This window comes from Scyliorhinus torazame, chromosome 22, assembly GCF_047496885.1.
Source record: "Scyliorhinus torazame isolate Kashiwa2021f chromosome 22, sScyTor2.1, whole genome shotgun sequence".
Taxonomy (NCBI): Eukaryota; Metazoa; Chordata; class Chondrichthyes; order Carcharhiniformes; family Scyliorhinidae; genus Scyliorhinus; species Scyliorhinus torazame.
The window spans coordinates 104,532,520-104,545,284 of record NC_092728.1 but is presented as its reverse complement, the minus strand read 5'-3'; the positions used below and the strand labels follow the sequence as shown (position 1 = coordinate 104,545,284).

General features: G+C 49.5%; 1 protein-coding gene across 1 annotated transcript in view; it reads left to right on the top strand.

Moving 5' to 3' along the window:
- The first annotated feature begins 203 nt into the window (after positions 1 to 203).
- Positions 204 to 12,765, top strand: part of LOC140398869 (laminin subunit gamma-3-like) — a 181,101-nt gene continuing 168,539 nt past the window's right edge. The window contains exon 1 of the mRNA XM_072487812.1: positions 204 to 671. Coding sequence (XP_072343913.1) covers positions 293 to 671 — 379 coding nt within the window. The 5' untranslated portion in view covers positions 204 to 292. The remainder of the gene's footprint in view (positions 672 to 12,765) is intronic.

The window sequence follows — 12,765 nt, the reverse complement described above, 5'->3', positions numbered from 1 at the left end:
ATGGGCAGTAAAGCACTTTGAGAGGTCGGGTGGTCGGGAAGGAATCTATCCATATAACTGATTCAGATTCCAGCATCTGCAGTAATTTGCTTTTTTAAATCTAAATGCAAATCTTACTTGCAAAGATCCACCAGAGGGCAGATACCAGGAATCTGACAAGCAGAAGTTTTTCCCAAAAAAACCTTTCCTGTCGTCATGGGATAAAGCTGATTTGATGTTGAGGGTCCGCAGTGCTTTCTGGAAGAGAGAGACAGAGGGAGCAGGGTGAGGAGATCCCACAGCAGGAATTGTGATGGCTCAGATACTGTCTCTCCTCACTGCACTCTCTCTGCACCTCTGCAATGCTCTGGCCGGGATGGATTCCTGTTATGAGCAGGAGTCAGGGAGCGCACAGAGGTGCATGCCTGAATTCTGCAACGCTGCTTTCGGCCGGACTGTGCTGGCCAGCCATGTGTGCGGTTCCCCTCTCCCCGAGGAGTTCTGCTTGCAAACCGGGGTGACTGGAGTCACCCAGTCCTGCCATGTGTGCGATGCCCAGGATGCCCAGCGGAGCCACAATGCCAGCTCGCTGAACGACTTCCACAGTAAGGAGGAGCCTAGCTGGTGGCAGAGTCCGTCCATGCTGCAGGGAATCCAGTTCCCCGACTCTGTCAACCTAACTCTGCATCTGGGTGAGTGCCAGGACCCAGACTGGGTCCACTCTGAACTAGAACCCTTCACTGGGAGATTGTTAGAATCCTGCCTCACTTGTTACAATTCCTGGATGAATTGTAAACGTTAGAACCAAGTAGCCATTTGCCACAATCCTGGGCCACTTGTTAAATGGTTAAACTTAGTGGATAACTAGTTAAACTTATTCCAATCACTGTGGGGGGATGAATTGTAAGCTTTGCAATCAGTGGGTGATTTGTTACAATCCTGGGTCACTTGTTAAATAGCTAAACTTGTCAGTGGGTAACTTGTTAAACTTATTCCAATCACTGTGGGGGGATGAATTGTAAGCTTTGCAATTGTGCTTTGTTACAATCCCGGGTCGCCCAAGAAACTTGTTGCAATTCATTGAAACATTTCTTGTTGTTACAGCCATTGTTAAGAATAATAATCTTTATTATTGTTACCGTCACTTGTTAAACTTGCAGCAGTGAGTCCCCTTTCCTGGACCATCAAAAACAGGAGGAAGAGATTTACTCCGTGTGGGTTCAGGGAGCTGTTTCACATGAAATGTTCTTTCCCAGACCCCCAGGAAGATCAATGGCTTTTCTCTCTCACTCTCTCTGGGATAATGTGGGGAAGGAGTTTGTCGTGTTCAACATGAAACAGGAGTTTTCCCCCCCAATGGAACACTCCGGACTGGCAGCTCAAATATTCTTGTCGTTTTGCAGGTCAAGGTTGCTTCCAAGTTTTCAACCATCCATCAAATATTAAAAGTTAACGTGAAACGGGATAAATAATATTCTGTTTAAAAAAAAACGTTGGGAATATTATTTGGTTGGAAAGGTTGTTATTTCTATTGCATTTTAAAACTCCCGAGATCCACATTCCCCAAACTCACCCAGACATTTATTAAAATTTGTTAGAAATCGGCAGGCGCTCGGACCGCGCGGAATACCCGAACTCTTCACAATTGGGGGGGCGTGTTTTAGAATATAGTCTGACCTATCAGGGCAGGGTATGTAAATTTAAATGTATCTTTCCTTGCCCTGAACCAATAGCCTTCAGGTATGTACATTAGGGGGCGGGGTTACCACAGCCACATGGTTTAAAGCCAGGGGATTGGACACCAGATCATAGCAACATAAATATCGAAAATAGGGCAGTGAGAAGTCTTACAACACCAGGTTAAAGTCCAACAGGTCTGTTTCAAACACTAGCTTTCGGAGCACTGCTCCTTAGGTGAATGAAGAGGTATGTAGAGCTTCCTCATTCACCTGAGGAAGGAGCAGTGCTGTGAAAGTGATTTGAAACAAACCTGTTGGACTTTAACCCGGTTTGTAAGACTTCTTACTGTGCTCACCCCAGTCCAACGCTGGCATCTCCACATCATAGAAAATAGGAGCAGGAGGAGGTCGGTCAGCCCTTTGAGCCTGTTCTACCATTCATTGTGATCACGGCGGATTATCCGACTCAACAGCCTAATCCCGCTTTCCCCTCATATCTTTTGATCCCCTTTGTGAGGGACATCAAGAGTAAAGCGTGCTTTGTAGTCAAACAGAAAATAACTTTATTTACAACAATATGTACACATGGCCAGCCGTTCCCTACTGGTTTCCTCTCTAGCCGGTACCACACTGGCCAGCTCTATTCATACAGCTGCACTGCTAATGATTTCCCCTCACCCCCCCCCCTTCATTGGGGATCTCATATTCCCCAAGGAACATGTGATAAGCAATTGCTCCCAGCCAATAGCATCCTGGAAGGTTATAACAATCCCCTTTGCCCTAAGCACTATATCTAACTGCTTCTTGAAAACATACAATATTTTGGATCAACTACTTCCTGTGCAGCAAATTCCACAGGCTCACCACTCTCTCTGGGCGAAGAGATTTTTCATCATCTTGGTCCTAAATGGTCCACTCTATATCCTCAGACGGTGGCCCCCTGGTTCTGGACACACCCACCATTGGGAACACCATCCTGCATCTTCCCTGTATCCTATTCGAATTTTATAGGTTTCTATGAGACCCCCCCCCCCCTCATTCTCCTGAACAGCAGTGAATACACCCCTAATCGATTCAATCTCTCCTCAGACACCAGTCCCGCCATCCCAGGAATCAGTCTGGTAAATCTTCGCTTCATTTCCTCGAGAGCAAGAACATCCTTCCTCAGATAAGGAGACCAAAACTGCACACAATTTTCCAAGTGTGGCCTCACCAAGGCCCTGTATAATTGCAGCAAGACATCCCTGCTCCTGTACTCGAATCCTCTCGCTATGAAGGCTAGCGTACCATTTTCCTTCTTTACCGTCTGCTTCACCTGCATGTTTACCATCAGTGACTGGTGTGTGAGGACACCCAGGTCTTGTTGCACATTCCCCTCTCCTAATTTATGGCCACTCAGATAATAATCTGCCTTCTCATTTTTGCTACCTCGCATTTCTCCAAATTAGACTGTATCTGCCATTCATTTGCCCACTCACTCAACTTGTCCAAATCCCACTGAAGGATCTCCGCATCCTCATCACAGCTCACCCTCCCACCCAAATTGGTGTTAACTGCAAATTTGGAGATATTACATTTTGTTCCTTCATCTAAATTATTAATATATATATAGTGAATAGCTGGGGTCCTAGCGGTAAGCTACTAGTCACTGCCTGCCAATTTGAAAAAGACTCGTTAATTCCTACTCTGTGTTTCCTGTCTGCCAACCACTTTTCTGTCCATCTCAATACACGACCCTTAATCCCATTCATTTTAAATTTACACGCTAATCTCTTATGCGGGACTTCGTCAAAAGCCTTCTGAAAGTCCAAATATACCACATCCACTGGCTCCCCCTCATCAACTCTGCTAGTTACAACTTTGAAGAATTCCAGTAGATTTGTCAAGCATGATTTCCCCTTCATAAATCCCTGCTGACTCTGTCCGATCCTGCCACTGTTTTCTAAGTGCTCAGCTATAAAATCTTTGATAATAGTTTCTAGAATTTTCCCCCAAACCGACGTCTGGTCTCTCTATTTCCCTTTTTAAATAGCGGAGATACATTAGCTACCTTCCAAACTGCAGGATCTGTTCCAGAGTCTATAGAATCCCGGAATATGGCCATCAATGTGACCACTATTTCTAGAGTCACTTCCTTAAGTACTCTAGGATGGAGATTATCAGGTCCTGGGGATTTATCAGCCTTGAATCCCATCAATTTGCCCAACACCATTTCTCTACTAATATTAATCTCCTTCAGTCCCTCCCTCTCACTAAACCCTGCGTTCCCTAACATTTGGGTATCTGATTTGTGTCCTCATTTATGAAGACAGAACTATATTTTTTTAAAATTTCAGAGTACCCAATTATTTTTTTTTCCCAATTAAGGGGTAATTCAGCGTGGCCAATCCACCTAACCTGCACATCTTTGTGGGGGTGAAACCCACGCAGATAAGGGGAGATTGTGCAAACTCCACACGGACAGTGATCCAGGGCAGGGATTTGAACCCGGGTCCTCAGCGCCGCAGTCCCAGTGCTAACCACTGCACTATGTGCCGCCCCAAGTATGTGTTTAGTTGCTCAGCCATTTCTTTGTCCCCTATTATACATTCCCCTGTTTCTTACTAAGGGACCTACATTTGTCTTCATCAATCTTTTCCTCTTCACATACCTATAGAAACCTTTACAATCAGTTGATATGTTTCCTGCAAGTTTACTCTCGTACTCTATTTTCCCCTTCTTAACAGTCCCTTGGTCCTTTGCTGAATTCCAAACTGCGCCCAATCCTCAGACGTGTTGTTTTTCTTGGCCAATTTGTGTGCTTCTTTTTTTGATCGAATACTATCTCTACTTTCCCTTGTAAGCAATGAATTGACTACCTTTCTCGTTTTACTTTTTGCTGGACAGGAATAAACAATCATTGCAGTTCCCCCATGAATGCGCTCCTTGAATGTCTGCCACGTCATTGTGTATCCACTTCCATCCCTTTAAGTAACTTTTGTGAGGGCCACGAAGAATCCAGCACGAGTTGTAGAATAGAAAGAAATAACATTTATTTACAATAACAAATATATATATATACAACCTGCCAGAATGTGGTGACTAGGGGCTTTTCACAGTAACTTCATTTGAAGCCTACTTGTGACAATAAGCAATTTTCATTTCATTTCATTTCAACAGCAGCAGTAACTCCCTTGCTGCTCATTCCTCTCTAGCTGGTTCCATACTGGCCAGCTGTATTTATGCAGGGAATCTGCTAATGATTTCTTCGCCTCCCCCTCATTGGGGAAGCTCATGCTCCCTAAGGACTGTGGGATTGCCATTAGTCCCCAGCCAGTGGTAAGCAGGCAGGTTATAACAGTAACATTCCCCAATCGATCAAAGACAACTCCCACCTTACATCAACGTGGTTTCCTTTATTCAGATTCGGGACCCCAGTCTCCGAATCAACGACTTCACTCTCCACCTTGATGAAAAATTCTATCATATTATGCTTGCTCATCCCCAAGGGGTCTCGCACAAATTGCCAATGATTCTGTTCTCATTACACAGTACCCAGATTAGGATGGCTTGTTCTCGAGGTGGTTCCTCAATGTATTGGTCCAGGAAAGCATCCCGTATACATGCTAAGAATTCCTCCTCTACGGTATTGTGACTAATTTGTTTTTTGCCCAATTTATATGCGGATTAAAATCACCCATGATTACAGATGTTCCTTTATCACATAAGTTTGTAATTTACAGTTTAATGCCTTTCCCAACGTCACTACTGCAGTTTGGGGGTTTATAAACACCCACTCACGTTTTTGCCCCTCGGTGTTTCTCTGCTCGGCCCACACAGATTCCACATTGTCGGAGCTAATATCCTTCCCCACTATTACATTAATTTCCTCTTTAACTAACACAGCCACTCCATTGCCTTTTCCTTTTTGTCTGTCCTTCCTAAATACTGAATAGCTCTGGACCTTCAGTTCCCATCCCTGGTCACCCTGCAGCCATGTCTCCCTAATCCTGATTATATCAGACCCGTTTATGTCTATCTGCGCGATTAGTTCATCCACTTTATTGCAAATGCTCTGCGCGTTAAGGCACAGAGCCTTTAAGCTTGTCTTTTTATTTTTTTTAAATTTAGAGTACCCAATTAATTTTTTCCAATTAAGGGGCAATTTAGCGTGGCCAATCCACCTAGCCTGCACATCTGTGGGTTGTGGGGGCGAAACCCACGCAAACCCGGGGAGAATGTGCAAACTCCACACGGATAGTGACCGGGGACTGGGATTGAACCTGGGACCTCGGCGCCGTGAGGCAGCATACTGCCCAAGCTTGTCTTTTTAACTTTACTTTTTCCACTGTGGCTCTGCTTGAAGCTGCCCTTGGTTTCTCTGCCCATCACATTTCTTATTCCACTTTCTGTCTTTTGTTTTTGTCCTTCTTTCCTCCTCCTCTGACTCCCTGCATTGGTTCCCATCCCCCCTGCCATTTTATCTTAAGCATTCCACAACCACTCTAGCAAATACTGCCCTCGGACACCAGACCCAGTCCTGCCCACGTGTAACCCGTCCAGTTTGTACAGGTCCCACCTCCCTCAGAACCGGCCCCAATGCCCCAGGGATCTGAAACCCTCCCCCTCACACCTCACAATGTTTTCTGCTATTTCCACTCTGACTAGCACGTGGCATTGGCAGTAATCCTGAGATCACCACCTTAGAGGTCCGACTTCTCAACTTTCTTCCTAACTCCCTCAATTCTGCTTTTAGGACCTCATCTCTTCTGTTTACGTACGTCGTTGGTACCGGTGTGCAGCATGACCAATGGCTGTTCACCGCGCGCCCCCCCCCCCCCCCCCCCCCCCCCCCCCCCCCCCCCCGAATGTCCTGCTCCGAGACATCCTTGACCCTAGCACCAGGAAGGCAACATACCATCCTGGTGTCTCATTTGCGGCCAAAGAAACGCTTATCTATTCCCCTTCCAATTGAATCCCACATAACTATTGCATTGCCACACCTTTTACTGGTCCGCTCTGTAACAGAACCAACAGTGGTGCAACAAATATGGCTGCTGCTGCTTTCCCCTGAGAGGCCATTCCCCTCACAGGTATTCAAAGTGGGCTATCTGTTTTTCAGGGGAATGGCCACATAAGACTCATGCACTGCCTGGCGGTCACCCATTCCCTTCCTGCCTGTGGAGTCTGAGCCTGCGGTGTGACCACTTCTCTATATGTGCAATCCGTGACACTCTCTGCCTCGTGGATGCTCCACAGTGTCTCCAGACGCTGCTCCTGCTCCGAAACCCGGGCTTCCAGGAACTGGAGCTGGACACGCTTCCTGCACACATGCTGGCCCCGGGCACTGGAAATATTCTTGGCTTCCCACATAAAGCAAGAGGAGCAAATCAAGGCTTTGAGCTCTCCTGTCATGATGTAACCCTTTAAATTAAACCTTTCCCCTTTCCCCGTTATGATTTGCTCTAGCCATTGAGCCACTGGCCATGGCGTTGAGAGCCTCAAGGAACTGGCAGGGGCTGGTCCGGGAGGAGGTGGAGCACCGGGTCTCGCTCTAAGCGTACGATCTCCTCCTGTATATTTTGGACCCACTGGAGGGGATGGGGAAGGTCATGCGGATCTTGAGGGAATTTGGCAGTTTCTCGGGGTATAAACTGAACGTGGGGAAGAGCGAGTTGTTTGTGATCCAGGCTAAAGGGCAGGAGAAGAGACTGAGGGAGCTGCCGCTGAGGAGGGGAGAGACGAGCTTTCGCTACCTGGGAATACAGGTGGCCCGGAAGTGGGATTTGTTGCATAAGCTGGTGGAACAAATGGAAGGGGACTTTAAAAGATGGGACATGTTCCCGCTGTCTCTGGCGGGGAGGGTACAGACCGTGAAAATGACGGTCCTCCCCAGATTTCTATTTGTATTCCAGTGCCTTCCCATCTTCATCCCGAAGGCCTTTTTCAAGCGGGTGAATAAGATCATCTCGGGATTTGTGTGGGCGAATAAGACCCCTACGAGTAAAGAGAGAGCTGCTGGAACGCAGTCGGGGGAGGGAGGGCTGGCGTTGCCGAACGTTTGCAACTACTACTGGGCGGCCAACATAGCCATGATCAGGAAGTGGGTATTGGGGGAGGGGTCAGCATGGGAGCGGTTGGAGGCGGCGTCATGTAAAGGCACCAGTTTGGGAGCGCTGGTAACGGCACCTCTGCCGTTCTCGCCGGCCCGTTACTCCACAGGCCTGGTGGTGGTGGCGGCACTGAGGATCTGGGGGCAGTGGAGGAGACACAAGAGGGTGGAAGGCGCGTTGGTCTGGACCCCGGTATGTAATAACCACAGGTTCCTGCCGGGTAGGATGGATGGCGGGTTCCAGAGCTGGCAGAGGGTGGGTATTAGAAGGATGGGTGACCTGTTTATAGATGGGAACTTTCCCAGCCTGCAGGCGCTGGAGGACAAATTTAAACTGCCGCCAGGGAACGGCTTTAGGTATCTACAAGTGCGAACCTTCCTGAGGAAGCAGGTGGTGGCCTTCCCGCTTCTGCCGCCACGTAGGATACAGGACAGAGTAGTGTCTGGTACCTGGGTGGGGGAGGGGAAGGTGTCGGACATCTACCAGGAGCTGCTGGAGGCGGAGGAAACCCCGGTGGAGGAGCTTAAAGGCAAGTGGGAGGAGGAGTTAGGAGTAGAGTTGGAGCCGGGTCTGTGGGCGGAAGCCCTAAGTAGGGTCAATTCCTCCTCATCATGTGCCAGGCTCAGTTTAACCCAGTTTAAGGTGGTACACCGGGCACACATGACGGCGGCGAGGATGAGTAAGTTTTTCGGGTTATATGCAACTGAGGGCTTTTGCGAGGCAACAGGTGAGGGAATTCCCGCAGCTCCCGACACAAGAGGTGCAGGACAGAGTGATCTCAAAGACATGGGTGGGGGATGGTAAGGTGTCAGATATATATAGGGAAATGAGGGACGAAGGGGAGACTATGGTAGATGGACTAAAAGGGAAATGGGAAGAAGAGCTGGGGGAGGAGATCGAGGAGGGGCTGTGGGCAGATGCCCTAAGCAGGGTAAACTCGTCGTCCTCGTGTGCCAGGCTAAGCCTGATTCAGTTTAAGGTATTACACAGGGCGCATATGACTGGAGCACGGCTCAGTAAATTTTTTGGGGTGGAGGATAGGTGTGCGAGGTGCTCGAGAAGCCCAGCGAATCATACCCATATGTTTTGGTCATGCCCGGCACTACAGGGGTTTTGGATGGGGGTGACAAAGGTGCTTTCAAAAGTAGTGGGGGTCCGGGTCGAACCAAGCTGGGGGTTGGCTATATTTGGGGTTGCACAAGAGCCGGGAGTGCAGGAGGCGAGAGAGGCCGATGTTTTGGCCTTTGCGTCCCTAGTAGCCCGGCGCAGGATATTGTTAATGTGGAAAGAAGCCAAGCCCCCGGGGGTGGAGACCTGGATAAATGACATGGCAGGGTTTATAAAGCTAGAGCGGATTAAGTTCGTTCTAAGGGGGTCGGCTCAAGGGTTCACCAGGCGGTGGCAACCGTTCGTCGAATACCTCGCAGAAAGATAGACTGAATGGGAAAAAGAAGGCAGCAGCAGCAGCCCAGGATCGGGGGGGGGGGGGGAGGAGGAACCAGAAGGACTCTCAGGGTTGTTAATATATACTGTATAATATGTATCGGTCGTTGCGACTGATAATTATATATTGGACTGTTAAATTATATTTTTGGAGAGTGTTACTTGTGATAAGGCAGTTGCCAATTAGGGTTAGTTTTCATTTTTGTTATTTATTATTTATTCATTTTTTGTTTATAAAATAGGTCATTGTTATTTGTGTTGTTATAATGTTGTGTAAAGGATGCACAATGTACTGTGTTGGTTGACCAAAAATTTTCAATAAAATATTTATAAAAAAAAGAGTAAGTTTTTCGGGGTGGAAGACAGATGTGCGAGGTGTGCGGGAAGCCCAGCAAACCATGTCCATATGTTTTGGGCATGCCCGAAGCTTGGAGGATTCTCGCAGGGGTTTGCCAGGGCAACGTCCAAGGTGCTAGGTACGCGGGTGGTGCCGAGTCCAGAGGTGGCATCTTTGGAGGGTCGGAAGATCCGGGGGTTCAGGGGGCGAAAGAGGCCGACATTCTGGCCTTTGCCTCCCCGGTAGCCCGGAGACGGATTCTGTTAATGTGGAGGGACTCGAAGCCCCCAAAATTAGAGACCTGGGTAAGTGGCATGGCTGGGTTTCTCAGTCTCGAGAAAATAAAGTTCGCTCTAAGAGGGTCAATGTTGGGGTTCGTCCGGAGGTGAGAACTTTCTCGTCGACTTTCTCGGGGAAAATTAATCTAAAATGTCGGCAGTAGCAGCTTTCCGAGCCGGGGGGGGGGGGGGGGTTGTGTTTGTTTGTTTTTTGTTATTTTATGTGGTCTGTGAAGACAGAGCCGTTCGGGGAAATAGCTATTTTTCCACCATTTTAATGTTTAACGTTTATTGTTCTTTTTCTGTTCTTGTTATAACATTTTACAAATACTTCAATAAAAATATATTTTTTAAATACCTTGAGAAGATGCTTGCTATTAAATTAAATCCAATTTCTTGGCCTCGTTACTACCAATCAAAGCCCTTACAGTTTTGTAAACCACAAAATGTATTTGCAACAATGTGATAAAAGATTTAAAGACGTACCGACCATCCCGCCAGTTATTAATCAGCTCTCTCCCATCTGGCCTCAGCTGCAGCAGGGCAAGGCCACTCTCGGAAGATTTAAAAGCTACAAAGCAAGGAGAATAAGGTCAACATGATACTGGCAGCAGAGGGAGGGGGCTCCGATACTGGGTGGGAGATTTGGGTGCTTTACTTCCCATCTTCAGTCCGCCATTGAGTTTGGATGCTCTCCCAATTTGGTATTTTCTAATTTTCCGATCTCCAATTTTGGGATACCCCAGTTGGCACCAGCCCTGCCTCTGAGCCGGAAGGTTGAAGGTGCAAGTGCCGCTTCAGAGATATGAGAATCGAATCAAGGCTGAAGCTCAGTGCAGTACTGAGGGAGTGCCGCACTGTCAGAGGGTCAGTACTGAGGGAGTGCCGCACTGTCAGAGGGTCAGTACTGAGGGAGTGCCGCACTGTCAGAGGGTCAGTACTGAGGGAGTGCCGCACTGTCAGAGGGTCAGTACTGAGGGAGTGCTGCACTGTCAGAGGGTCAGTACTGAGGGAGTGCCGCACTGTCAGAGGGTCAGTACTGAGGGAGTGCCGCACTGTCAGAGGGTCAGTACTGAGGGAGTGCTGCACTGTCAGAGGGTCAGTACTGAGGGAGTGCCGCACTGTCAGAGGGTCAGTACTGAGGGAGTGCTGCACTGTCAGAGGGTCAGTGCTGAGGGAGTGCTGCACTGTCAGAGGGTCAGTACTGAGGGAGCGCTGCACTGTCAGAGGGTCAGTACTGAGGGAGTGCCGCACTGTCAGAGGGTCAATACTGAGGGAGTGCCGCACTGTCAGAGGGTCAGTACTGAGGGAGCGCCGCACTGTCAGAGGGACAGTACTGAGGGAGTGCTGCACTGTCAGAGCGTCAGTACTGAGGGTATGCTGGACTGTCAGAGGGTCAGCACTGAGGGAGTGCTGCACTGTCAGAGGGTCAGTACTGAGGGAGTGCTGCACTGTCAGAGGGTCAGTACTGAGGGAGTGCCGCACTTTCAGAGGGTCAGTACTGAGGGAGTGCCGCACTGTCAGAGAGTCAGTACTGAGGGAGTGCCGCACTGTCAGAGGGTCAGTACTGAGGGAGTGCCGCACTGTCAGAGGGTCAGTACTGAGGGAGTGCCGCACTGTCAGAGGGTCAGTACTGAGGGATGCCGCACTGTCAGAGGGTCAGTACTGAGGGAGTGCTGCACTGTCAGAGGGTCAGTACTGAGGGAGTGCTGCACTGTCAGAGGGTCAGTACTGAGGGAGTGCTGCACTGTCAGAGGGTCAGTACTGAGGGAGTGCCGCACAGTCAGAGGGTCAGTACTGAGGGAGTGCTGCACTGTCAGAGCGTCAGTACTGAGGGAGTGCTGCACTGTCAGAGGGTCAGTACTGAGGGAGTGCTGCACTGTCAGAGGGTCAGTACTGAGGGAGTGCCGCACTGTCAGAGGGTCAGGACTGAGGGAGTGCTGCACTGTCAGAGGGTCAGTACTGAGGGAGTGCTGCACTGTCAGAGGGTCAGTACTGAGGGAGTGCTGCACTGTCAGAGGTTCAGTTCTGAGGGAGTGCTGCACTGTCAGAGGGTCAGTACTGAGGGAGTGCTGCACTGTCAGAGGGTGAGTACTCAGGGAGTGCTGCACTGTCAGAGGGTCAGTAGTGAGGGAGTGCTGCACTGTGTGAAGGTCAGGACTGAGGGAGTGCTGCACTGTCCGAGGGTCAGTACTGAGGGACGGCTGCACTGTCCGAGGGTCAGTACTGAGGGAGTGCTGCACTGTCAGAGGGTTAGTGCTGAGGGAGTGATGCACTGTCAGAGGGTGAGTACTCAGGGAGAGCCGCACTGTCAGAGTGTCAGTACTGAGGGAGTGCTTCACTGTCAGAGGTTCAGTTCTGAGGGAGTGCTGCACTGTCAGAGGGTCAGTACTGAGGGAGTGCTGCACTGTCAGAGGGTGAGTACTCAGGGAGTGCTGCACTGTCAGAGGGTCAGTAGTGAGGGAGTGCTGCACTGTGTGAAGGTCAGGACTGAGGGAGTGCTGCACTGTCCGAGGGTCAGTACTGAGGGACGGCTGCACTGTCCGAGGGTCAGTACTGAGGGAGTGCTGCACTGTCAGAGGGTTAGTGCTGAGGGAGTGATGCACTGTCAGAGGGTGAGTACTCAGGGAGAGCCGCACTGTCAGAGTGTCAGTACTGAGGGAGTGCTGCACTGTCAGAGGGTCAGTACTGAGGGAGCGCTGCACTGTCACAGGGTCAGTACTGAGGGATCGCCGCACTGTCAGAGGGTCAGTACTGAGGGTGCGCTGCACTGTCACAGGGTCAGTACTGAGGGAGTGCCGCACTGTCAGAGCGTCAGTACTGAGAGAGTGCCGCACTGTCAGAGGGTCAGTACTGAGGGTGTGCTGCACTGTCAGAGGGTCAGTACTGAGGGAGCGCTGCACTGTCAGAGTGTCAGTACTGAGGGAGTGCGGCACTGTCAGTACTGCGGGAGTGCT